A 24,580-nucleotide genomic window follows, 5' to 3' on the forward strand; every position below is an offset into this window, starting at 1 on the left:
ATGGATAAATTATTATTTGTAGACTACACTGTAAAACAAAACAATTAGTTACAAATAATTGCTGAAAACATCTTTACTTAATTAAAACCCAACATACATACCACTGAAAAGAGCAATGGAAACTAGCTTACCAATGGCTGCTTTCACCTCTATAGGCTCTGAATCCTGTGAAAATTCACTGAGTCCTGCTGCATTAACAGCTCTTACTCTGAAAATGTACTTTTCACCGTTGGTGAGTCCATGGCAAATGAATCTAAAAGAAATCAGAGAAGGAATACTTAGAAAGGATTATAAAGAAAATTAAAATCTTAAGGGGGAACAGAAAATGTTTCTTCCATAAAATTTATTCTGGCTTCTGAAAACCAAGGATAAACTATGACCCCAGTCACTTATATGAAGGTCAGAGGATGCAGAATGTATCTAAATACCTCATTCACACACAAAGATAATGTCTAAACCCATATCTCTTTAGACATACCATTTACCAATACTCTTTCCTTGTTAAGACTACACAAGTTTTTGTGTTACCACGGGGTCTACCTTACTTCTGCTAGTATATGAAATCCATACTTTCTAATGGAGAAAAGTGAAAATATGCAGAGATAAGGTCTATATTTGCTTCTTATGGGATATTTTAATGTCATAAGTAAAGGACACATGTAACACAAGCTCCCATAAATCACTTCCAATCATAAATGAAAAATTGCAGTGTTCAAAAAAATTACAGGGCATTGTACAAGAGCTGAATGGTTTTTTAATTTCAGTTTCTTCTTCTATACATGACACAATAACCTAAGTCAAATAAATCCTTTTATTAAAGTATTTTACCATTGTCACATTAAAAAAACCTCGTAATTTTTTCTTGTGTCCACCTTGAAAGTAAAATTTTCCAAGACAGAAAAAATTTATTTAAGTTGTGGTTTGAAAATTTAAACTTTTATTTAACACAACATTTATTTTTCAATGGATGTTTTAAGTGTATTTTATTGCATATTATTTTGATTTTGTTCTACCTCATAATGTCATATCTTGTACTACCAACACTGACATCATGCAATGGTGTATGAAGCAAATATAACATGGAAAACAAAATCAAAGTTTTATTTTGGGGAAAAAAATAAAACCTCAATCAGAATTTTCAGAGTGGAGTTTTCCCTGCCAATTTCTACTAGACTTTTCGAAATCATTTGCTTTCACCAAGATGTGTGCAGAAAATAAATTTCAAAATATTAATATATTCTGCATAATGCAAAGAATGAACTGCAGCTAATGCTTTGAGACTGACTCAACTAGAAAAACTAAGAGTTAACAGACAGCCTGACTGCATCATATATTGTATCATAGTGACTAAAAATTCTGTCATAGTGATAAAACCCATGCAGTGTAGTCATATCACAATATATAGTAACTCAGAACAATATTTTTATTTCTAAGGTGAATAAAGAGCACATATTTCAAAATAAGCAAAGGAAATTTTGCATGAAGCATGAAACTTCACCAATACTTGATATAACTACAATATAAATCATAGAAGTCTATATGACAGTATATAATATTGATACATAAAGCTGTTGCAATATAAATGCACAAAAATACAAGCAAAATTGTTCAAGAAAGTGAAGTTTTAGGTACTTTTCATATGCTAAGCATTTACAATGCTCTCCTATACAACAAAGCCACTCCAAAAGAATTTAGCAGACCCTCACTAATTTTAACAAGGGTTGTCATGGATAGTAAGTACAAGTCAGCATAATCAGTCACAACAAGCAGGGACAGCTTCTATACTGACATCAATCCACTTGAGGCAAAGTTCTGCAATTACTCCTTCAGACTCTGAAGATTAGGTCCTTATTCAAACAACCCCAAATCTGATTTTATGAAGTTTTAAATCTTGGTTATTTTTTCTGACTAGAAGCCAAGCTTTGTATCAGTAAGAAATGTGAGTTTGTGCCTAATATTTAAGAGTATTCATTAATATCTTGATGATTGTGAGGGAAAGAGCAATTAGAAAGTAATGTTGTTAGTGTGATACAGTCCATATGCACTCCTGACAGTCTAAATACACAATCCAGAAATGCTTACAGCAGTCTTCCAAAACAAAGCACTTTGCTTCCAAACATATGCAGTTTAGTTTTCCACATTTGTAACTTCAGTCATTCCTCGCTGCACTGTTTTTCATCAAACTGTACGATAGCTAGAGTTGGTGAGCTGCTTCTCCTTTCTTCACTAGCGGTGTCCATATTTTTCCCCTTTGCCTAATTATTTCTAATATAAGGTTGATTATAATTTCTTTTTGGACAAGACGCACATTTTGAAGTATGTTTTTATAATTTGTTATGAACTTCACCTGCAAGAATGATTCAAACCTTCTGGCTACCACAGAGAGACTAACTCTACTACTACTAGTTACTGGAACACATATATGTCCAGTAGATCAGAAAGTGGTGACCATAATTTTCATGCTTTAAAATTCATTACCTTGTGCCTTTTACTGGATTGTTGTTGCATGGTTCCCAACGACCAGATCCATTTACACTTGATTCAATGTAGTACCCAACCAGCTCCTTGGCATCTGGGGGCTCTGTCCAGGTGACGACAACTGAGGTGTCTGTATTCCTAGTTGGCATAATACGGCCAGGAGCTTTGGGAATATCTATGGAAGAGAAGCAGAAGTAAATTAGTGACCAGTCAGTCAAAACTTAAAAATAAAATAAGGATGACATTCTATTCTTAATTATACTAGCATGACTAGTACAGATTTGACCTTCAAAAAACTCTTCTGATTCAAGGACAGAGAGGATCAGTAGGGTCAAGCCTCTGGTGGTGAGATCCCTCACTTCTCCATTGCCTACAATTCAGGGCATTTCCTTCAAATTATATTTAGTTTATTCCCTTGTACTGAATGTCTGCACCAGAGATGTGATTCAGAGCCTTGTAAAAGTAAAATGTGTTAGGTGCACATTGAAGATCTTGTGCAGCCCATAGGATAAGCCAGCAACCAATGCCCTATTAAGTAGCCAAGCACATCTACAGTGTTTTTTGAGAAGAGACATTTTACTCTTCTTAAAAATGTAATTCATTTGTATCAAAGTGCTCTGAGAATGAAATATGAAGCAAACAGAGACCATCTGGGAACTGGATTGAAATCTGCATTGCTGTTTGGAAACAAATTTTGTATGTAGGTGTAGCTACTGATGCTTTACTGTGTTGCACATCTTGGCTTCTCTTCCAGCGCAAATAGTCTCTTCATTCATGTAAGTATTAAATTCTTCACTTTTGTTTCATTTGGCAATCAAGGAAGGCTGACCTCTGCTGATGTCTTGGCTTATTTTCAATAAAGACTCTAAGTAAAACAAAACACTTTGCACTTCCTTGAGTTTTCATTTTCTTTTGCCATTTGAGGTCTTTGCAGTTCTTGGCATCATTATTTGAAGTTTAATTTGCTTGGTTTACATCTGTCGTTTGACTATGCATTAAATATTGAACAACTCAAACCAAAATTATTTTAGATAAGAAGAATAAATCACTCCCTGCTTTTCATACTTGAATTATTTTTTGCCTACAGAAAAATAATTACATCACAAACTGAAAAGTTACCATGGAGGTCATTTAATACATATGATCGCACACTTACCGAGTTTGTCATCCACTACAGTGGCTCCAGTTGCTTCTGAGGGTTCACCAATTCCAGCTGAATTGCAACAGCGAACTCGGAAGCAGTAGGATTTGCCTTCAGCCAAATCAAAAACTGCAAAGCGAGGAGACTTCACAGGGATCTCTGTGTTCACCCTTTGCCAGTCCTCTGTGCCGGCAACACACTGCAGTCAAACCCAGAAACCATGCTTGGAACAAAAGTCTCTGAAAGCTCGGTTTCTAATCCAACAAGGTTTTCTACTCAGATCACCAAATGCATGTCTGCTGAGGAGAACAGACAGACACACCCCCCCCCTTTTTTTTTTGTCTTTCCAAAGAATGAGCATATTTCAAAGCTTATGAATCTTCCAGATGTCCACCTACTCCAGGAAACTTTAAAAAAGTTTACTGGGTTTTATATACCAAAGTCAAATCCTCTCCACCACAAGGATATGATGTTATTAATAACTGCATCCAGTCTGGACCAGTTTCAAAATGAGATCTGCAGACATTCAGCATCATGTAAAGATCAAAGCTCTAACATTACCACATTGCTTCTAGATGTTCTTGTGTCACTCTTGATGTTTTTGGCGTGTCTTCCAGAATAAGGAATCTGACCCTCATTTTCCAGAAAAAAATTAACATGTGCAATTAATTGGTAAACTGTTTTTATTTCTGTGGATAGAAACTCTACATACCATGATCACTTATACCACTAATACTAATGACTAAATTTTCATTGTGATTTACATTAAGTATTATTTCAAGCATGGTTCTGGATTCTGAGGGATTCAAATTCTCAGGAGAATGTTCTCTGACTATGTGACATTAGTACTGAGTACCCAGGATGCAATTGGTTATTGAAAAGCTTTTTCATGTGGAAACTCAAAATTCATATATTCACCCTCTCTAAGGCTGTTGCTAAGTGAAACATTTATTTAGAGCAGATTTTGTACAAGAGATGAAAAACACATAATGGGAAGATATTTATGTCTCCCTTGATGACACCTCTTAGACTGATAGGGAAAAGCATTGATAAAAAGGTTTCTAAGCCATGAGATACAAGTGAAAAGGGTGATGGTGTGAACAATTTTCTAGGCTAGCAGCCATGAAAAAACACCTCAGGAAAGCAGAACACTGAAATTAAAACTGATTCTGCTCTAGAAAATCAGATAAGAAATTTTGTCATCTTTGTTGAGTTGGTGAAGCAAATGGAAAGTCAATGTAGAGGATAAATATAAAAAGGAAGCTGGAAGAAAAAGTGCTGATGCCAAGAAACTCTTGCAGAATGCTTCCATCCAGAATGTTTACATTCTGTCTTACCAGACAAGCTTCATTTATACAAATTTTATGTATATGTTTTATATATCTTATATATATATATATATACTTGAGATCCATATATATAAACATGTGACTTTGCCCTGTGCTTTATCATTATAGAGAGAGTTTGTCAGTCTGTCTACTCCAGGTAAGTGCATAACACAATTCACAAAAGAATATTACACTTTGTGACACATTCTGCCTCTACTTTCCTGTTTTTTTCTTCTTCTCTTCTTAGTTTATCTTAATCTACAGTTTAACAATTATCTTGGTGAAGTTCCAGTCCTGGCCCTAGTTTGAAAGTCTCAGACAGAAATGAAAGTTAACAACAAGTACAGAAGAGAGGGCAAAAGAAATATAAAAGATTGCCGCGGCATAATTTTGATTTTGTCTGATTTTACCTTTTCCACAAAGTACATGATACCCTCATGGCCCCTCTGTCCAGGAGGTTTCCAGCTAAGCACAACGTAGTTCTTGGTGGCTTCAATAACTTGGAGGTCAGTAGGGGGACCAGGAACAACACCCTCTGAAGAATAGGGGAGGAGAATAGGAAAGAGAATCCATATTTAATTCCTTCATATTTTTATCAGAATTGGTATCATAATTAAAATATAGGAGAATTAATATACCTTGGAACCTGGTATTTCTTAAAAACATAGAGTTACAAGTCTTCTAAATATCAATTTTAAATGCTCTTCTTTTAATTCTAAGCCTGTTTTTTGTTACATCCTAATAATAAAACCACACCCCAACAAGCAAGTTGTGAGTTATTCAAAGTTGAGTGACTCTCAGAACAAGGAGCTTTGGACACCTGCCAAAGTCCACTGAACTCACCCAGAGTGTTTCTAATTACTCAGCCAGCTTCACATTAGAATTTTGTAGGCAAAAGGGCTGTTTACCTGCAGGTTCTTCCTCAGTCACAATAATCTGTCCAGTCCAAGGAGCAGAAGGGTGACCTGAAAAAAATGTCAGACATAGCATGGAAATGGGAGACTTCAGGAACTTCTGAAACAATGAGAAAATAGACTCTTTTATGGTTCAAAACTAACATGTGAAAGATCCCTGTGAGCTCAGGGTTTGGTTAACACTGTGACTGTTATTCATGTAGCAAGCTAGTTACCCATGCTAGTTTCAGGCTTACCAGCTTGAATAGTGAGAGCAGCTCAGCAATCAAAACAGCTAGAAAATTTAATCCACCAAAACATGTATTCCTTCCTGAAATGTCACTGAAGTCTCCTAGGTGACAAGCAGAGCTATTTAGTTCACTCAGCTCATCGTTTTCAGAGAATTAATTTCAACTTTATTTTCTATCCTCTATTCCTTTCATTTAACAGCTCACATATTAAAGGAAGAGCCAAATTCCTGCAGGCTGCATTTTGTCACTTTTTAACCACTTTCCTTCACATTACCAGCTTTTAAATCATGGGTCACAGTCACAAACAGAAGCATCTCAGCCTGACTCAACACATCCACTTGATTTAATGTGGGTGGCTCTCTCAGCAGCTCTGCATTATCATATTATTGCAGTTATGCATTCAGCTATCAACCAAGTCAATGCACTGTCAGAGATAATTTTTGCAAGCACTGTTCTCCACCTCCATATTGTTCACATTATGTTGGCTGATCTGTTGTGGAGATGCAGAGAAGGAGCAGGTGGAGAGGAAAGATCATGAGCAATGGGAAAAGGTGTGTAATGCAAATAAGCCACTAAACCCAGACTTTGTATTCTGAGAAAGCTTCTATGCTGCCCACTGAGAAGACTTAGCCCCCCAGATTTAGGGTTTCACACATGTGATGGAGTGCAATGTTTCCTGGCCTCCTTCCTTTGGCTTTTTGTTTTTATCTTGAATGGGAACCTAGATTATCTGGCTGCAGCCTGTAGCTTGCAGCATTGTATACAGTAATTCATGCAAGCTGGGACCTCTGGAGCCCTGTAGTTTTGCCTATAATACCCCTTCACCCTGGACCATTTTAAATATATATGTTCAGAAATACGTAAAAATAGATTTTCACTAGGAGTAGAAATTGATTTTAAGCGTATGATTGTGGCATAAGGGTAGAGAGGTGGACTTGGAAGTAAAATGCCTGATACATGACAAGGCCACAGAAGAAATCCCCTTGACTTGTAAAATGCTGACTTGAAAGCAGAGAGCCTGGGATCTGTTGGGCTGTCCTGGTATTGTGCTGATATTATTGCAAGACTTTGTCACATGAGCACAGAATCAGCCACTCTTGTCTGTGGCTCAGAAAAAGGATATTCACAGGATCTGTTGAGCTGTTTTGTTGGCTGAACAAAAGTAAATCTCTCCAGCTCTCCTGTGCCTTTTCCCCCCTCTTCCTGCAAGTCTGGAGCATAGCACCACAGCAAGCCAAAGCCATTTCAGCACACAGAACACTTTAAGCAAAGAGCACTGAGATGATTTCTTCTTGGCAAAGCTGTCTCCAAAGAATATTTTGGTTTTGCATTGCTCCCTCTAGCGGGATTTCAAAGGCTTCTGAGTTGATAGTCTGATTTTTAATGGACTTCTTAAGCCTCTCAAGCAACCTCCAAAAAGCACATCTTACTTCTAAGCCTGGCTCTGTCTGCAGGATCCAGAGCAGCCACGGGCTCTGACACCCGGGATGGTAGGCTCACGCCAGCTTTGTTCACAGCTCGGACTCGGAAGATGTAGGAGCGGCCTTCAATCAGACCAGTGACAGGAAAACGAGCAAACTTCACGGGATTCTCATTGCACTGGGTCCAGTGGGAAGTGCCAACCTCACACCTGAAAAATACAGCAAGAGAAGTGCTGGGGATGGAAAAACACAAACTGGAGGCACCCACGTGCCTTTGCAGCTTCACCATCTGTTTGCCTTCATTGACTGGTCCACACCAGTCTCCTCAGCAGCTTTATACAGCAAAGCAGCTGCACCAAGGCGTCAGGGCTGAAGTATTGTCTGGGCATGTACTAAATCCCTCACAGCTGCACCCCTTCTTTCCTGAAGAGGGACAGGAGCAGAATTCACTTCACAGCTTAAACCCTCCAAAGTATGCTTAGGGAGTGACAACTTTAGCATACTTGAGGGGACGTGAAATACACGTCTCTCTTGCAGTTGCCAGAAGATTACTAGTTCATCTTTCCTGCACAGTGCTGCACTGTACATCCAGCAGAATGGTGGGTTTCATGGGGTGTGGAGACCTCCAGTGTGAGTTCTGGGACCAGCACAGCACAGAGATGGCTGTGAATGGGGTTAAAGTCAGGCACTTAGCCATACCCTGCTTTGGAGACTGCTGAGGCTGCTAAGGGAGCCTGTGGTGTGCTAGCAACAATCACTGCAATGACAAGACCCAGCGTGGTGGTGCTGGTCACACAGCTGTGAAGCCTCACACATGTCAGGAGGCTGAATTCTAGCTGATGGAAGAGATAATCAGCAGCCACTTCAGCTCAGGGAGCCTGGAGGAGCCTACGGTGATGGTTTCCCAGCATCCAGCAACGTGGTCAACAGAAACATGACCTTCTAGCTTGGGAAAGACTTTTTATTGCATATGAGACATCTGCCAAATGAATGTTACAGTTCTTACCCAGATTTCTTGGTACATGCAATCATCTCTTGTGAGAAATTGTTACTGTCCCACTCAGGGCAGTTTTCTGGTTCTGGTTTCTGCTTGGGGTGACGGATCTCCACGCTTTGCCTTTAGCAGTAGCACAGACCACTCCTGCTGGCTCGGACCACCCACTCACTATACAAGGCTGTTAGGGGCTACCTTGATGGAATATTTGGGTACCTAAATATCTTCAGTGGGATCAAACACTGTAGAGCAGTAACACAGCTTTGAATTTAGGAGCAAATGCAGAAAAAAGGAGGTGAACACAAGAGAAAAAGTAAAATGCCATTTGACTTGCAGTTACTCTCAGTGCTAACATCCCTCAATAGCCTGGTTTTAAAATGATATATTGTTCAGAGCCTAGTCCTGTCTTTTGTTCAGGATTTTTCAATGAATATTAAAGAGCCCAAGCTTAGACCTAGAGTAGCATACTTACAGCAGAGATTGACACTCAAAAATTATCAAAACAGTAAAATTATATTTGAATGTTAGATTTTTTCAAAAACCAATGGCATTTTTTTACAGATATACAATGCATGTATATACAATGGTGTAACATAGTGGCATATTTCATATATATGTGTGTGTATATATATGTGTATGTATATATATGTAATGTTTGTGTGTTTTTTACATGCATCTGAATAAGCCCACAGGAACTCCATATTACTAATGATGTATTCTGTTACAGAAATTCAAACAAATACCAGCACTGAAGATCATTGCAAGTCTCCAAGTACTGACTGAATTTCTTACATCCCAGGCTTCTACACTCCTGCCACTGTGTGACATATGGAGGTTTCATATTTTTAAAAATTATTTCCAATTCTTACTGTTGCAGATAAAAACAAGCAAGCATGATCTGCATGAAGCATGTGAATCTAAGAGCTTGGACAACAACAGCATATAAGAAAGAAATCTAAATCCCTCTGAGACACTATTTTGTTTTCTGGTACATAGCAACAATTAGGAAAGAGGCAAGAGAGTCCTGGTACAGAAGGAGCCACAGCTGCCTTATGAAGGAGCAGATCCTGTAAGCTACCAAACACTGCAAAGTGTCAAGGCCTCTCAAGCCTCAGAGGCAGCTGGAAGGGCTGAGCTCTGCAGCATCTTGCAGAATCCTTTCTATGCAGTTAAGTGAAGCAAGATATGATTATTTTCATGAAAGTTACATCAGGCTCAGCCAACCTAAAACAAAAAGAGTAATTTCCTTCTGGCCAGCACCAATAATAAAAGTAACAAATGACTACTTTATCTCAGGTTTTTCAACATGCTTTTAGTTTTTCAAGTTAGAATAAGCAGACATATGATTCTCCGGTTCAGCGTGACCACTGACCTGTCAATGAAATACCCAAGGATGGGGTTTCCTCCATCAACAGCAGGTTGCTTCCAGGAAACAATGACATAATCTTTGTTGGCATCTAAGCACTGCACATCCAGTGGTGCACCAGGGGCTCCAGGGATTTCAGCATCAGCATCTATGAGGATAGAGAAATATGTTTCAAAATGTGAACCACAGTTCTTTCAAAATTATTAATCTACAAGGACTGAACTGTGTTCCTACTGAGCCAAAAAAGTTTCATTACTGGCTCCAAAAAATATTTGCTTTTATATTGTCAGTGTTTTTCTAGGTATTTGTTTTCTCTTTGTCACATTTACAAATTATTAGTATGTTACAGCATACTGTAATGTAACTCACCTAGATATTTTAAATAAAATTAGTACCCTGCATTCCAGTTAGGGACCTGCCAGGGACATAGCTGAACTAAAAACTTGGTAGAGTGTGCCTTACAGCCAGGCAATAGTTGAATCAAAAGTATTCACCTATTGGATATAACAACATTACATTAAATATCTTATCACCACTCATAGTCCTTCATTGTTTGATTTTGATAGCTACAAACTACAAAGATATCAAAACCTTTTGAAATTTAATTATATTACACAGACATTATCACTGTGGAATATGACCTTCATAAGGACAAGCATATTGTTCCTTTCAAGTGTTTATCACAAATCTGGGACTGCTGGTGTCAAAGGGCCTTGACACCAGCATCAGCTTCTGGACATATCTTATCTAAAGCTTTAAAAAACAGCATAGTGTTGAGCACTGGGGAATTTTACTGTTTACACTGAGTCTGATTTGTGAGATGGTGTAATTTTCATGTAGACAAAAATAACATTTGCAGGAAGATTGTGTGAAAGACTCAAATCAGAGACGCTGGTTTTTTTCCCCAGAATATCATCAATTTGTACAATTACATGTAACTATTCTCAAGGTCAATTTGTAAGGTACATTAAAAGAAAACCTGACTAAGATGTATATACCTGAATAAGCAATATTTTGCTAATAAATATTTTCATACATTCTTTCTAAACCTCAGACTTTTTAATAAGGTTTAATATTACATGGCATTACAAGATTTTGTATTACAATATACAGTAATCCCTATTTATCATGCTTTTGGCTTTCAGGAAAAAAAATAAGCCTTATAAAAGTATTTAACATACTTCATTAAGTGAAACAGAAGTCTTCCTAAAAACAGCCATACTTTACACTCTGTCTTCTCTTATAGATAAAGTTGCATCACATGGAGCTTTTGAAACTGCACCAAAATTGCTGAGTCCAGGTTCTAATTACAGGTAACTCGATGCATTTTTAAAGTGATAACATACAGAGTAAACAATACAGTTAACATCATAAAATGCTAAGAAAATTAAGAGTAATAAGCATATGTCTTCAGTGATCATTTTACAAAAGGTTTAATTGTCCATATTTACCAATGGATAGAACATGAGAAAACACAATTTCTTTCCAAGACAGACTGGGAAATAGCTGGGACAACCAGCATTGCTGATCAGCCTCTGGGAGGCTAGGATTTCATCCCTGATTTCTTGCTGACAAATGATGACCTGTAGCCATGGCAGAGGAGACACACATGCTCTCAAAGCCTGTCTGAAAACCTAATGTTATAAGCCTGATCAGTGCTTTGCTCCCTTCCATCACAGGGATTTCTATGTGTGACACAAAAAGACAATTGCTCGAGGTAAAATACCATAGGTAGCCATTTAGACCAAATTTGTCTACAGTTTAGGAGGAGCAGTGATGAATATACTAGCCAATCAAGGTTGTGGGGACCACTTAAATAGGAACATAGAATATAATTAATCTAGTTAGAATTTGGCAAACACACCTATTGGCTAGTAAGATGCCCTGGTGAAAGGGGTAGTGGATTCACAGCCAGGTCATACCTGCATTGCTAGAAGATGTAATAGCACTGAGGGTAATCATTTATTTATATGGCTGTAGAATGTAAAACAAATAAAGAAAGACAAATCCTATTTCTTGTCACAGATGATCATTTCAACAGACTCTCTTCAGGTGCTTCAAACATCTGCTTCAGTCGTATTTTCTGAGCAGGCTGTTATCTCACACAGCTCTGCTGGACTTAGCAACATAGAGCCATTCTGGACATAGTCTCAAAGCCAAGATTTTCCAGAGCCTTTTGAATTAGCATTACATACTTCAGCTGCTTTTAGCAGCTGGGACAGATAGAGAATCGGCAAACACAACCTGATAGCAACGGTTCCTTTTAAAGAAATAATTCTCAAGAGACATTCAGTGAAGTCTTTCATGATACAAGCAAACAACACTCAGAAAAAATAACATTTTAATTCAACACTTTTGCTGCATTACTTAAGAGAATCACAGAATGGTTGAGACTAGCAGACAGCTCTAGAGATTGCCTAGTTCAGTCCTGGCTCAAAGCAGAGTCAACTAGAGCTGGCTGCCCAGGGCCATGGCAAATCAAAGTTTGAGTATCTCCAAGGATTGAGATACACAGTCTGCTTGCATAACCTGTTCCAGTTTTCAACCACCTTCACAGTAAGAAAAAAAAGTGTAGACTTTTTTATGTTTAAATGAGCTTTCCTTATTTTTACTTATGTCCATTGCCTCTTGTCCTGGCACTGGGCACCACTGAAAAGAACCTGACTCTGTCTTCTTTACTCCTCTCTGTCAGCAGAGCAAATACATGTGGATAAACTCCTCCTAAGACCTGTATTCTCCAGGCTGAACCGTCCCAGCTCTGTCAGCCTTTCCTCATATGAGAGATTCTCCAAGATCTAAATCACCTTCATAGCCCTTCACTGGATTAACTCCAATGAGTCCATGTCTCTTTTTGTATGGGGATCTCAGAATGGGATCCAGCATTCCAGGTGAGTCTCACCAGTGCTGAGTAGAGGGGAAGGATCACCTCCTCAGCCTGCTGGCAATGCTCTTCCTCATGCAGTACAAGATGCTATTGTCCTTCTTTGTGGCAAGGGCACATATTCACTTTGTTGTCCACCAGGATCTCTTCCGAAAAGCAGCTTTCCAGCCAGTCAGACTGTACTGCTGCATGAGATATGCTTCCCCAGCTACAAATCTTTGTTTCCCTTCCACTGTACTGTTTTTGCTGCACTGTGCAGTAGAGAGAATCCCTCAAAAGGTGCGCAAAATCTTGATAAAAATAATGCAGTTTAGATAGAAGTGAGATAGTTACAAAAATGCATTTTAATTATTATTTGTATTTTTCCTCCTTATGAATTATGTTCAGTAGTCTTCACCAGCTGAAAGTGATAAGGAGTAGTGAAGTTACATCAATGCCCTAAATTTCCTCCTCAGAATGCCAAAGGAGTTCAGAGTTCTGGCATGTGACATCAAAGCAAAAGATACGTGTTGAATTTTTTACAGAGATAACAACTGGAAACTATATTGCTAGAATCTATTAATAGAAAATAATTATTCTCTTTTTAATGGGAGGAGGGGGGGGGAAACAAGCACTCAAATATCTGAGACTGATTTTGCCAACATGTTTTTCTCAGTTCTGTAGTGAGGTTTGTTCACAAGAGAGTATCCTACCTCGAACAAAGACATAACCACTGTACTCTTCATAGTACTCTCCCATCGCCACTCGTAGAGTGTAAAGACCTTCGTCTTCCTTGTTTGCATGAGTCAGTGTTAGTGAAGCTCGCTCCCCACTCCACTGCATCTGGACCCATTTGGATGGTGTAATAAGAACACCTAGGAATTAGAGAATTTCATTATGAGAACTAGCTGGATGTACTGAGGAATACATTCTGAATATGGAAGATATAATGGAATAGATTGGAAATACACAAGACACTATTCTTCGTAGACCACTTTCTGTCTTTGAACACCATCACAGCTAATTCTGCTCTCATGACAATTCTGTCTTCAATTTTGAAGTATAACTTTAGAAAGCAACAGGTTTTTTTATCAACTGTTGCACAATATATTTGTGTGACTACTGAAGAAATGTCTTGGCATATAAATAAATAGTAAAAGCTATGTGGACTTTGTAAATGGGCCATATAGATTTGATTGAAATGCTTCTAATTTAGATTTTTTAAGAAAGAAAAATTTCCTAGAAGACATTTCCACAGTGCCTTATCAGTTTTCTGTGGTTTCACATCTAAATGCTAAATTTTTCAACTACTTTAGTTGAAAAAGAAAAAATAATAGTTGAAAAAAAAGAAGAAAGTGCTGGCCAAATTATTATGCACACGTATGCTGAAATATGTAAAGATTTACATGAAAGAAGTTTTATTTCTCATTATCAAACATTCTCACCATTTCTGTACCATTCGACGTCTGGTTTGAAGCGTTTGATGTCAGGATTGATAACAACTGTGCAGCCCAGACTCATTGTCTCGCCTTCTCTGCCAAAGGCTACATCAAACTTGTCAACAAAGCTGATTTCAAACCTGGAAGCGTAGCCATGAGGGGTAATGGCAACTGTATAAAGGGAAAAAAATAATCTAGCTGTTTATTTTGCCTTTCCTTTTGTGATAACAGTAGGAAGAAAAAGTACACAGTGATTATGAATACAGTCTCAGCTAAAGTTTAAGTTATAAATAGGAACAATATAAGTATTAAATCATCATCTACAGAGGTAATTGCAGTGTTAAATAATCCAAGCCCTTTCTATCACAAAGAATCAACAATTTATTTATTCATATAACTCTAGTTCTTACAGATAGTCCATTTTATCAGGGAGAGGTTTCTGCAGAATTTAATTTCCGAATTTTCAAAGTTTCAGATCCACGTGTTTTATCATGCAGTTTGTTTTACAACATAAAGTCTTCTGTTTATGATTAATTATTTGTTCAGGTCAAGTTGATCTTTAGCTTATGTGGCTCTTCTCTTTCCCTTTTTAACTCCTTGCTCTGTCTTAGACTAGTCATGTGTCCACTCAGCCTTTACTTTTATAATCTAAATAAACCTTTTCATAGAATCATAGAATCGATTGGGTTGGAAAAGACCTCCAAGATCATCGAGTCCAACCCTTGGTCCAACTCTAGTCCATTTACTAGATCATGGCACTCAGCGCCACGTCCAATCTGTGTTTAAAAATCTCTGGTGAATCCACCACCTCTCTGGGCAGCCCATTCCAATGCCTGATTACTCTCTCTGTAAAGAATTTTTTTCTGATATCCAACTTAAATTTCCCCTGGCAGAGCTTAAGCCCGTGCCCCCTTGTCCTATTGCTGAGTGCCTGGGAGAAGAGACCAGCCCCCACCTGGCTATAACTTCCCTTCAGGTAGTTCTAGACAGTGATGAGGTCACCTCTGAGCCTCCTCTTCTCCAGGCTAAACAACCCCAGCTCCCTCAGCCTCTCCCCATAGGGCTTATGCTCCAGTCCCTTCACCAGCCTTGTTGCTCTTCTCTGGACTCGCTCCAGCACCTCAATATCCTTTCTGAACTGAGGGGCCCAGAACTGAACACAGTACTCAAGGTGTGGCCTCACCAATGCAGAGTACAGGGGAAGGATCACTTCCCTGGTCCTGCTGGCTCCGCTATTTTTGATACAGGACAGGATCCCATTGGCCTTCTTGGCCACCTGGGCACACTGTTGGCTCATGTTGAGCTTCCTGTCAATTAGTACCCCCAGGTCCCTTTCTGCCTGGCTGCTTTCCAGCCACTCTGTCCCCAGCCTGTAGCGCTGCAGGGGGTTGTTGTGGCCAAAGTGCAGGACCCGGCACTTGGCCTTATTGAACTTCATCCCATTGGAATCAGCCCATCTCTCAAGTCTATCCAGATCCCTCTGCAGAGCCCTCCTGCCTTCCAGCAGATCGACAGCTCCCTCCCAGCATGGTGTCATCAGCAAATTTGCTGATGATGGACTTAATCCCCTCATCTAAATCATCAATAAAGATGTTAAACAGGACTGGACCCAACACAGACCCCTGGGGAACAGGGGTGAGCTATTAATATAAAATGAGCTTTCTAATCCCCCAGGCACATTTCTGTACTTACACCTGAATTTATCTTTTCTCATGCTGTGTGTCCCAAGATGTGCAGTCTTCCAAACAAAATATCCTAAGTTCCTTACACTTGTAAATATACATGCACAGCACAGGGGCTTCCATGTTTCTTTTGAGAACAGCTCAGCTGACAAAACCTAAGGTCACATTTTCCTTTTCCACAACTGGCCTATGCTCAGTTTTCCTATGATCAATGTACATATGTCAATCATCATCTTTCTTACCCATAACCAAGTGATAGATTTCAAATTACATTGCAAATGTATGGCATATTTTATAATATGGTACATGATGTTGTTTCTATTATTTCAGAACTTTGGCATAAAAATGCCAGCTAGTATGCCTTTGTAGCATATCTCTGATTCTATTTGTGCTGCTACAATAAAAGTCTAGAAGTCTCATCTGTCAAGCCTTTGATGGGTTCCCTAGCACATCCACCCACATGGCATATGTGGGTGAATTGTCGTATCATCATGGAAGCATCTCTGCAATACAGTAAATCACACCAAAATGTGAGGTCCTCAGGTAAAACAAACTACAATTTTTACCTTCTCATATCCCAAATAATCAAATTGTGTTCTGGATATTTGATCTTTTCTGTGCATTTTCCCATGAAATCACAGAGGCACCAGACAAGAACAATTAAGTCACCTACTCAGGCACATGCACCCCCTAGCTTTTTCCCCAGGCTGTTTGACATATTGCAAAAGATGAAGTGTCTCTCTTGCTGACAGATTTTATTTCACAGCAAAGTGCAATATTAACAAGATGTTTCTTACATGAGCCAATAGACCTAGAAAGCAATGCCAGTCTCCTGCTAGTGAGGCTAACACTATTTGAAATTGTAGAGCTCAGGACCTTTGTAAATCAGGCCTGCTTCCTTTTTAAATAATGTTACTAAATATTCTGCTTAATCATGTGTCATGAAGTCATAACTATAAATAGAAGTGTCAAACAAACATAGTGTAACTTACATGGAGAGATGGAAAGATTTCTACCATGCAAAAGACTTGCATCGATTTCTCCTTTGTACCCTACATGGAAAAAGACAAATCCAGTCACTATCACCCAGAGGTAAAGGTGCTCTGAGATGCAAAACCAAAATGGGTAACATGCATCTTAACAGAAAAAACTTGAAGGAAATATTTTGCAACCTACTTTTTACCACGAGGGAAGCATAAACTGAAACTTCTCCTTTAACATTCATAGCAGAGGCCCTGTACTGGGCAGTGTCATCAAATTCACATCTGAAATTACAGAAATTATTACGTAAAACACACATTTATTCATTCTTACAGCCTCTCCTATATTTTAGATTAAGTAAACTCTTAGAAATCTGGGTAAAATCTATAAAGTAAAAGCTTGGGAGACATGCACTGGACACTGGACTGATTGCAGCAATTAAGTTATTCTCAGTCTTAAAACCCAGTGTTTGAAATAAATATCTCTTTTCAAATACCACTTACATATTTGAAATTGAGAATACAGCACAAGTAGAGAAAACTATCTGATAATATTTATCCCTAATTTACTGTCTTCTATGAAGAGATGCCTAACATGGAAGTTGTAGAAATGGTAGATTTCACAAAGTATCTTCAAAGGGCATCTGCCAGTATATAAATTCTCATATCTAGATTGTTGTTGATTGGGGCTCATGTTTTCAATGTTCTTAATTCAAAATGATTGCAAAAATTTCCCATGTGGAGGATGAGTACGGTGAAAGATCTTCCTTGTGTATATGACGACATCTCAGTTCTGTTCTTCATTTCAGTAAGAATTATGAACTTTGCTGTATTTGAAAAACAGTTAAATCACATATTTTCAGCCTTAACTAATTTTTTTTCATATTTACCTGCACACAACAAATAGACAAGTGGGAAAAGTAGTTACAAATGTCCCACTTGTTTCTGACTCAGCCATAAATAGAATACCCAGATATATAATCCAGATAAATAACTGAGGTAAATTGCATATCCTCTACAGAGGTAAACCAGCACTTCTTCAACATCTAGGAGACAGCATTCACCCTAGCTGATGTCTCTCATATCTCGGATACCACCTTATTTGATATCTCTTACATCCCCAAGAGTTATATGCACATTTTACAGGTCTCGGTCTATAGCAACATTTCAACTTGAGCTGTTTGTTAAAATATCTAGCATTCCCTTACGTGGTAATCTCCAGTGAATGCAGCCCATATCGACTTTCAATGATATACTTGCCAGGGTGAGTCTGTACGTCAATGGGCACATTGTTTTTGTACCTGCGGAAAAGGAAAGAAATAGAATGTCACAAAGAGGAGTAGATAATTGTATATTTTAAATGGTCAAGTTCCTGATATTTGAAATAGAAAATCAGTTTCTCCATGTTTCTCCTAGATAAACAGCAGTCTAACTCCTTGGGAAGACTCTATTCTGGAAGTGTAACCTCTCTTTTTTTGTCTTTGACCTGCCTAGGTAAGTTTTATTTTCTAATTAAAAGAAGAAAATATCCTTGAGTGGGATGAAAATCAGTTTATATAACCATGAACTTCATGTTACTACTTGTAAAGGAAAGGAGGAGTCACAAGAGCGACATCGCAGAGTTTTGTAAATTGCAAACAATGAAAATTCTGTAGCATCGTTACCTATTAAGTATCATACGCGTTTTGTTTGGTTTGCATATTTGATCTACTTTTAAAACCTTTATATTCACAAAAATGCCTGGTAGAAAGTTAACTATTTTTCATTTGCATAGCTAACTTAACAGACATCCAAATGGGGTTAGACTGGTATACACTATGAGTATTTTCTGGTACAGGAATACCTTCAGGCAGGAAAAGTTTCCTGTTCAAAATTCCCAGTATGTAATCTGAAGGAATGAATTAACAAGTACTGATCAATAGTGAGCTGGTACTGCTAATTTCAGAATTTATACAAACAGTTGTTCTGTGAAAATTCTTCCTTACCAATTGTTGCATAAAGTGTTGCCCATTATGGACAATACATGGGGTAATTGAGTAAATGTCTGAGTGAATCCTGTCTTAAGCAAGTAAGTATTCCTCTGGTAATATGGAATAAACTGGGAATAGAAGTCTAATAAATTAGACACTGTATTGTATTCAGTAGATTTGGGATTGATGTGAGGTCTATAAAGAAAAAGTGTTTCCCGAGAGAGTATCCTACTTTAGTGTAGTTTTCCCTTCTCCATAAGGTACCTATATAAAGAAAGTGGAGCAATAAATGGTGATAAATAAAAGTATCTTCATCTCTTACTTTGATGCAGCTTAAATAACCTTTTCTCCTCATAACAGCTAACAAGACAAAGAGCTTTGCTTCTTCATTTCAGATTTTAAATTTTAAATCACTCATGACTTTCAATCAGGAAAGGTAATTGGCCTGGTATCAGTGGCTTGTCCCACTTCACCAAACAAATCAGTAATTAGTGATTTTATTTTTCAAGAATATTATTAGTTTAGTATCTCTCAAGATGAAGCTATAGCCCCAATAAATCTGCAAACTGTCTTTTAGCACTGCCAGTGTTATGAAATAAAGAATATTTCCAAAATTTCCCAGGCTACAAATTTTTGGGCACAGTAATACACTGGGATTTTTCCAAGTGCCAAAGTCAGCAAGGACCACAAACCCTAATGCTTTTCATCCTGATCTTCTACTCAGTAAAATGTCTATGAAAAGGGACTTGGTGCAGGGCAATACTTCCTATTGTAGAAATCAATCAATTGCAGAGATGCCTGACCTTGTTACAGATCTCCTACTCTATTACCCTGGCTTAGACAAGAAATATTACAAGGGTCCAGCAAGAGTAATCCATTAGCCATCACTTTTCACCTCATTTGTGAGGTACTGCCGCCCCAGACTGATCTGTCTGGGAACACCTAGACAGCTTTATATTCCATCTAGTGTGTCAAATAGTTTAGAAAACAGAATAATGCCATCAGTTCCTAATATTTTCCAGAGAATATGAAATCCTGTGAAACAGGACTTGATTCCATAACCTCTTTAACTTTTCTCCAAAGGGCTGGACAATGTTTGGATCGTATTGGCAGTGAAGCTGTTCAGTTGCATGGGGTGCTGTGCAGAAACGAGTTTTAACTGAGCCATACCATCTGCAAGGAGACTTTCCCTTCTTTTGTCTTCATTCTCAGGTTAGTGAAAAACAATTGTTTCAATTTATAGTCATCTATGGGAAGAAGAGGGCTTATAAGTTAAAAGGACCACTTGTTATTTCTGGAAACGCAAATTCCAAAATAGCCAAGTCATTAGCTAACGTTGGACTGCAATCCCCCACTGTCATTAGGCACTGATAGTTTATGCTTTCTGCTACTGGTTTCAAATGTCCTGGGTTTTCCATGTGCTTTTTTTTTCAAGGGAGACAGAACAGCTGCATCAGGCAGTAAGGTTTTCTTTAGAGAAAGTTCATGGAGCTTTAAAATTTTTCAGGCACAGCATGAAAAGATCTTCTTTGCTTATACAAAGAATGACTATTTGGAATACTCAACTAACATTTGGTTAGAAACGCTGAATGAAAGCTGACAGATCCAGGTCAGCACTGTTCTCCATCTCAGAGCAAAGACAGCTGCTGAAATGGATGTGAACTCTTTTTTCCCCTTTAGTAGCCTGTGGCAAACTGAAATCCCCTTGGGTTTGTAAAATGTTGTATTAATTTCCACCATCCACATTTAGCACTCACATGAAAGCACACATTGAGAGCAAAGACAGACAGCTGAAGGCTCGGCTTAACCATGTCAGGTTTTGGGGATAAGGTGAATCTCAACCAAAGTGAAAATGACCCAGCTCTTCTGTTCTTTGGTAGGATTCAGGTTACAGAGCTGGGTTACAGCCATGAGCATAGCTGACCATTCCTTATGTCCAGCTGAGACCAGTTCCAAAGGGTTTATCTGGAATCCTCTCCATGAGGAATGTCATCACAGGGCACTTGAAACCCTTACATGATGGGAAAAATGTGTCCATGCAGAACCTGGCTATTGGTTGTCAGAGTCTAAGGGGAGAGATCAAGTGACTTTGTGGACATCAGTTCTGGCCTATTTAATGTACCTTTTAGTAGCATTTTTTGTCAAGCCGCAAGATTAGGCTTTTAAGACCTAAATAAAAGCAGAGTCTCTTGAGCAATTCAAGCAGCAAATTGCAAAATATGAGTATTATACAACATCAGAATATAGTAGATGTTTTTTGTTGTCTCCACAAATACAAGGTCCATAGGACCTACTCCTATTAATGCTGAACACAGTCTTAATCTTTGCTAATTTTAAAAACACATGCCTACATTTTATACACACTTTCTAGAAGAATCTATTAAACTAAATAATATCATCATCAAATCTCATATAATGCCCGGAAAAAAGTTATTATCTTAACAGCTTGATGGTAACTGTGTGCCATGAGAGAGACAAGAAAGATTGATTCAGTAAATGATGAAACAATAAAGCTTGACATTTCACTGTTAATCAAGCTCAATTCAATTCCAGTCAGGGTGAACTTTAACCCTAAAGTCAAAATAGACATTCAGCTATGACTAAGTGGATATTTTGGAGTTCTTACAGCAAAGATTTAGTACAAGGACCATTCAAGTGAATAAATGTTTCCAATAGACTCCAAAGCTTTCACAATATTTGGATGGTTCCAGATCTACCTGAAGTCTTTGACTTCAAACAATACTGATGTGTTTGCTGTGAACACATCATCATCATTGAGATTTCACATCATCATCAAAAGATTTCAGTTTCATGGCAATACAGTATTACAACTGCTGAGCAGTCAAGAAGCTTGCTCTTGACAAAAGCCTGATTTAATGCTTCAGGGATATTAACATCATTTGTACACTAAACAGAAGTATTTGAAAAACATTATTAAAGATAGTATGATAAATTAAACTGCTATTTTTCCTTCATCATTAGACAGAAAGAATATATTTGATGTCTCTATCAAATAAACCCCCCATGTACTCCAAGTGCTGTTATGCAAAGTATTATTTTGTATTTTAATATTTTGCTCTCGTTTTGCACAAGGTGACTTGAAATGTGTTTGACAGCCCTTTCATCTACCCAATTTTTTTTCTTGAACTTATATTTTTCGAGAAGACTGATCACATTCACTGAGATGACTTCAGATGTTGGTTATCAGGTGACTTTCAATGTCAGAGACACAAACTTACCACGTAACACGGGGTGCTGGCCAGCCAGCCACAGAACAACGAAATACAACATTTTCCTTTTCCCAGATAGTGTGGGAACGAGGCTCAATGATAAATTCAGGAGCATGTAAGAGTTTATCTTGATTCAACTTTTTATGGAATGCCTGAGTCTCTTCTAGCTGGAAAAGAAACATTTTATTATAAACTCGATTATAAAATTTGATTGTAACAGCAGTTGGAAATGCAAATTATTAATACACAAAAACACTGCAAAGCCCCCTGTATTTTTTATTTAAAAATTCAGACAGAGATACTGTATTTATCTCACCTGGACACAGAAAACAAACTTTCCATTTTTTCAGAAGTTTGCTTTCTACAATAGCTGGGAAGATTTAATTTTACTCGGCTTTTTTTCTTAAAACTATTTTAAGTGAAATAATTGGTCCAATTTAATTACTGATTTATTATTTTAAATACAGAGTGAATTGAGAAATGGGCCTGAAACTCAGAAGTCTTCTATACTTTTGCTCTAGTGCAAGATTGTGTATGCCCAGATCATCTCTGACCTGCTCTCAAACCTTTCCTTATGATGGGATCTTTCCTCTTCCCACAGTAACTAATATGCAATAAATCTTGCTTTCTGCAAACTAAACTATTTGTTTTCTGCCCTCACTTTCACATATATGGATAATTACAGGTTCCTGTATTCAGATTATTAAAAGACAGCTTTCATAATCCTCTCAGTCTTTTATTAATTGCACAAACCTTGTTTTCCTTAAAATTTTTCTTGCTTCTGGACAGGTTCTATTTGTCCTTAACATTCATTAAACAGTAACTACTCATTATCATAGGTCCAACAGACTCCAACACAATTAAATAACTGTTTAATTGTCAAATTAAAGTTAAATTAAATAATTGTTTAATTAAGTGTTAGTGATAATACTCCAGAATGGCATTTTTTTTTATATGACTGACATTAAATTTGTGACCTTTTATAACTCTCAGATCCTGAGAAACTTCTGCCTAGCCAGGCATCCCAAATTTACTTGATTTTTTCCTTCTGTGTGTAGTAATTTCTATTAGTTATCAAATTTCACCTTCATTCCTTCTCAATTTTTGAGATGATTTTGAATTTTGTCCTTCAAAGTGTTTACACCCTTTCCAACCTTATGTCACGAAGACATTTTATAAGTGTATTGTAAATTCTTCTGCTCAAAACCATAATAAATTTGCTATATGAAACATATTTGCACTTTTCTGCCAGTTTATTCATAACATATTATAACTATGCTCTGGGTATTATTTTTTAAGAAGTGAACAATAATGCACACAATTAGAGATTCAGTTCCAGATGTTGCTCCCTAATTTAGACCTAATTCTGCCCTAATTTACACCCTATGATTAAAAGTTTGGGGTGAACACTTTCGACAACCTTGTTATCAGGCCATAAAAATTCAGAAATTACCCGTTCACCAACTCATGGGCAAGATAAATATATTGGCACCTTTATTCTTTGCCCAGCAGCTGCCTTGTTATCTAGGTGAAGGATGCTGTGCCATTTCACTAGGTGTGGGCATGACCAAGGAGCATTTCCCAGCCCTCTACTCTGTCCTTTTCTCCCAGCACAACAGAAGTATGCCTGGTGCCTGCCTCAGGCACAGTGCATCTTTCCTTATCCATCTGATGCCTGGGTAACAAGACTTTTAAGGAATTCAAAATACTTCCATTCAAAGTACTTTGGGTTTTTTATTGTCATTATTGTGATTACCCATGGAGTAGACTAGGGTCCTGGTATGCTAGGCAGTTTACAAACACTATGCAAAAGAGACCCACACTGTTTAGAAGGCTAGGTGTTAATTTCTACTCTTTTACCGTTTTCTTCATGGCCACACGTTCAGCAGACTCCCGGATCGCTACTTTCCTTGACTTTTTTTCATGATGCTCCTCTTCAGAAGTTGACTTTGCCACCTTGCTGACACTAACTCCTTCACCTGTGGCAAAAAGGTTCCTCTTGGCAACATATGCAGCAGTTTCTTTAATTCTCTCTTCTTCAGTGTCTGTGATCCCACTGATATTCACTTCTCTGAAAGAATTTTTTTAAAGCAGAATCCCATTGGAAAATGCTGAGAACTTATTCCATTTATCCTTTCTATCAAATTAGCCAGCTACAGTGGACAACACTATTTCATACTATATTTCCGCTACTACAGTCTCATATGTATTCAAAGCAGAAACATGGAAGGGTTCTGCAAAAAAAAAAAGAGTATTTCACTGTCTAAAGACATGGCCATTTTCAGCACCTCTCCCTATAACTATGCCATACACATTTTCAGTTTAACCATTGTCCTGCTGTGGTTTTATATCTCCATCACTATAAAGATTAGTGTAAGGCATACCCACAGATCTTCATTTATTGACTTATGGCTGCAGCAAACATAACACCACCACCAAAGGGGCAAGAGACAATTGTAGCTGTATAACAATGTCCTCACTTGTCATTTATACAAAACCCCCACATTACTGTATAAAACAAAAAGTTTTCTTTGTTCATAGAAATTA

At 37.8% G+C, this 24,580-nt stretch overlaps 1 protein-coding gene across 1 annotated transcript in view; it reads right to left on the reverse strand.

The window, feature by feature from the left end:
- Positions 1–24,580, reverse strand: part of MYOM1 (myomesin 1) — a 75,617-nt gene that overhangs the window by 37,803 nt on the left and 13,234 nt on the right. The window contains exons 3-16 of the mRNA XM_071554743.1: positions 23,894–24,104; positions 22,043–22,200; positions 18,042–18,134; positions 17,030–17,118; positions 16,870–16,905; positions 14,178–14,369; positions 13,446–13,607; positions 9,879–10,020; positions 7,522–7,721; positions 5,856–5,912; positions 5,358–5,482; positions 3,635–3,818; positions 2,479–2,653; positions 132–253 (exon numbers count right to left, since the gene is read on the reverse strand). Coding sequence (XP_071410844.1) covers positions 132–253; positions 2,479–2,653; positions 3,635–3,818; positions 5,358–5,482; positions 5,856–5,912; positions 7,522–7,721; positions 9,879–10,020; positions 13,446–13,607; positions 14,178–14,369; positions 16,870–16,905; positions 17,030–17,118; positions 18,042–18,134; positions 22,043–22,200; positions 23,894–24,104 — 1,946 coding nt within the window. The remainder of the gene's footprint in view (positions 1–131; positions 254–2,478; positions 2,654–3,634; positions 3,819–5,357; positions 5,483–5,855; positions 5,913–7,521; positions 7,722–9,878; positions 10,021–13,445; positions 13,608–14,177; positions 14,370–16,869; positions 16,906–17,029; positions 17,119–18,041; positions 18,135–22,042; positions 22,201–23,893; positions 24,105–24,580) is intronic.

The sequence above is a fragment of the Pithys albifrons genome, chromosome 4 (assembly GCF_047495875.1).
Source record: "Pithys albifrons albifrons isolate INPA30051 chromosome 4, PitAlb_v1, whole genome shotgun sequence".
Taxonomy (NCBI): Eukaryota; Metazoa; Chordata; class Aves; order Passeriformes; family Thamnophilidae; genus Pithys; species Pithys albifrons.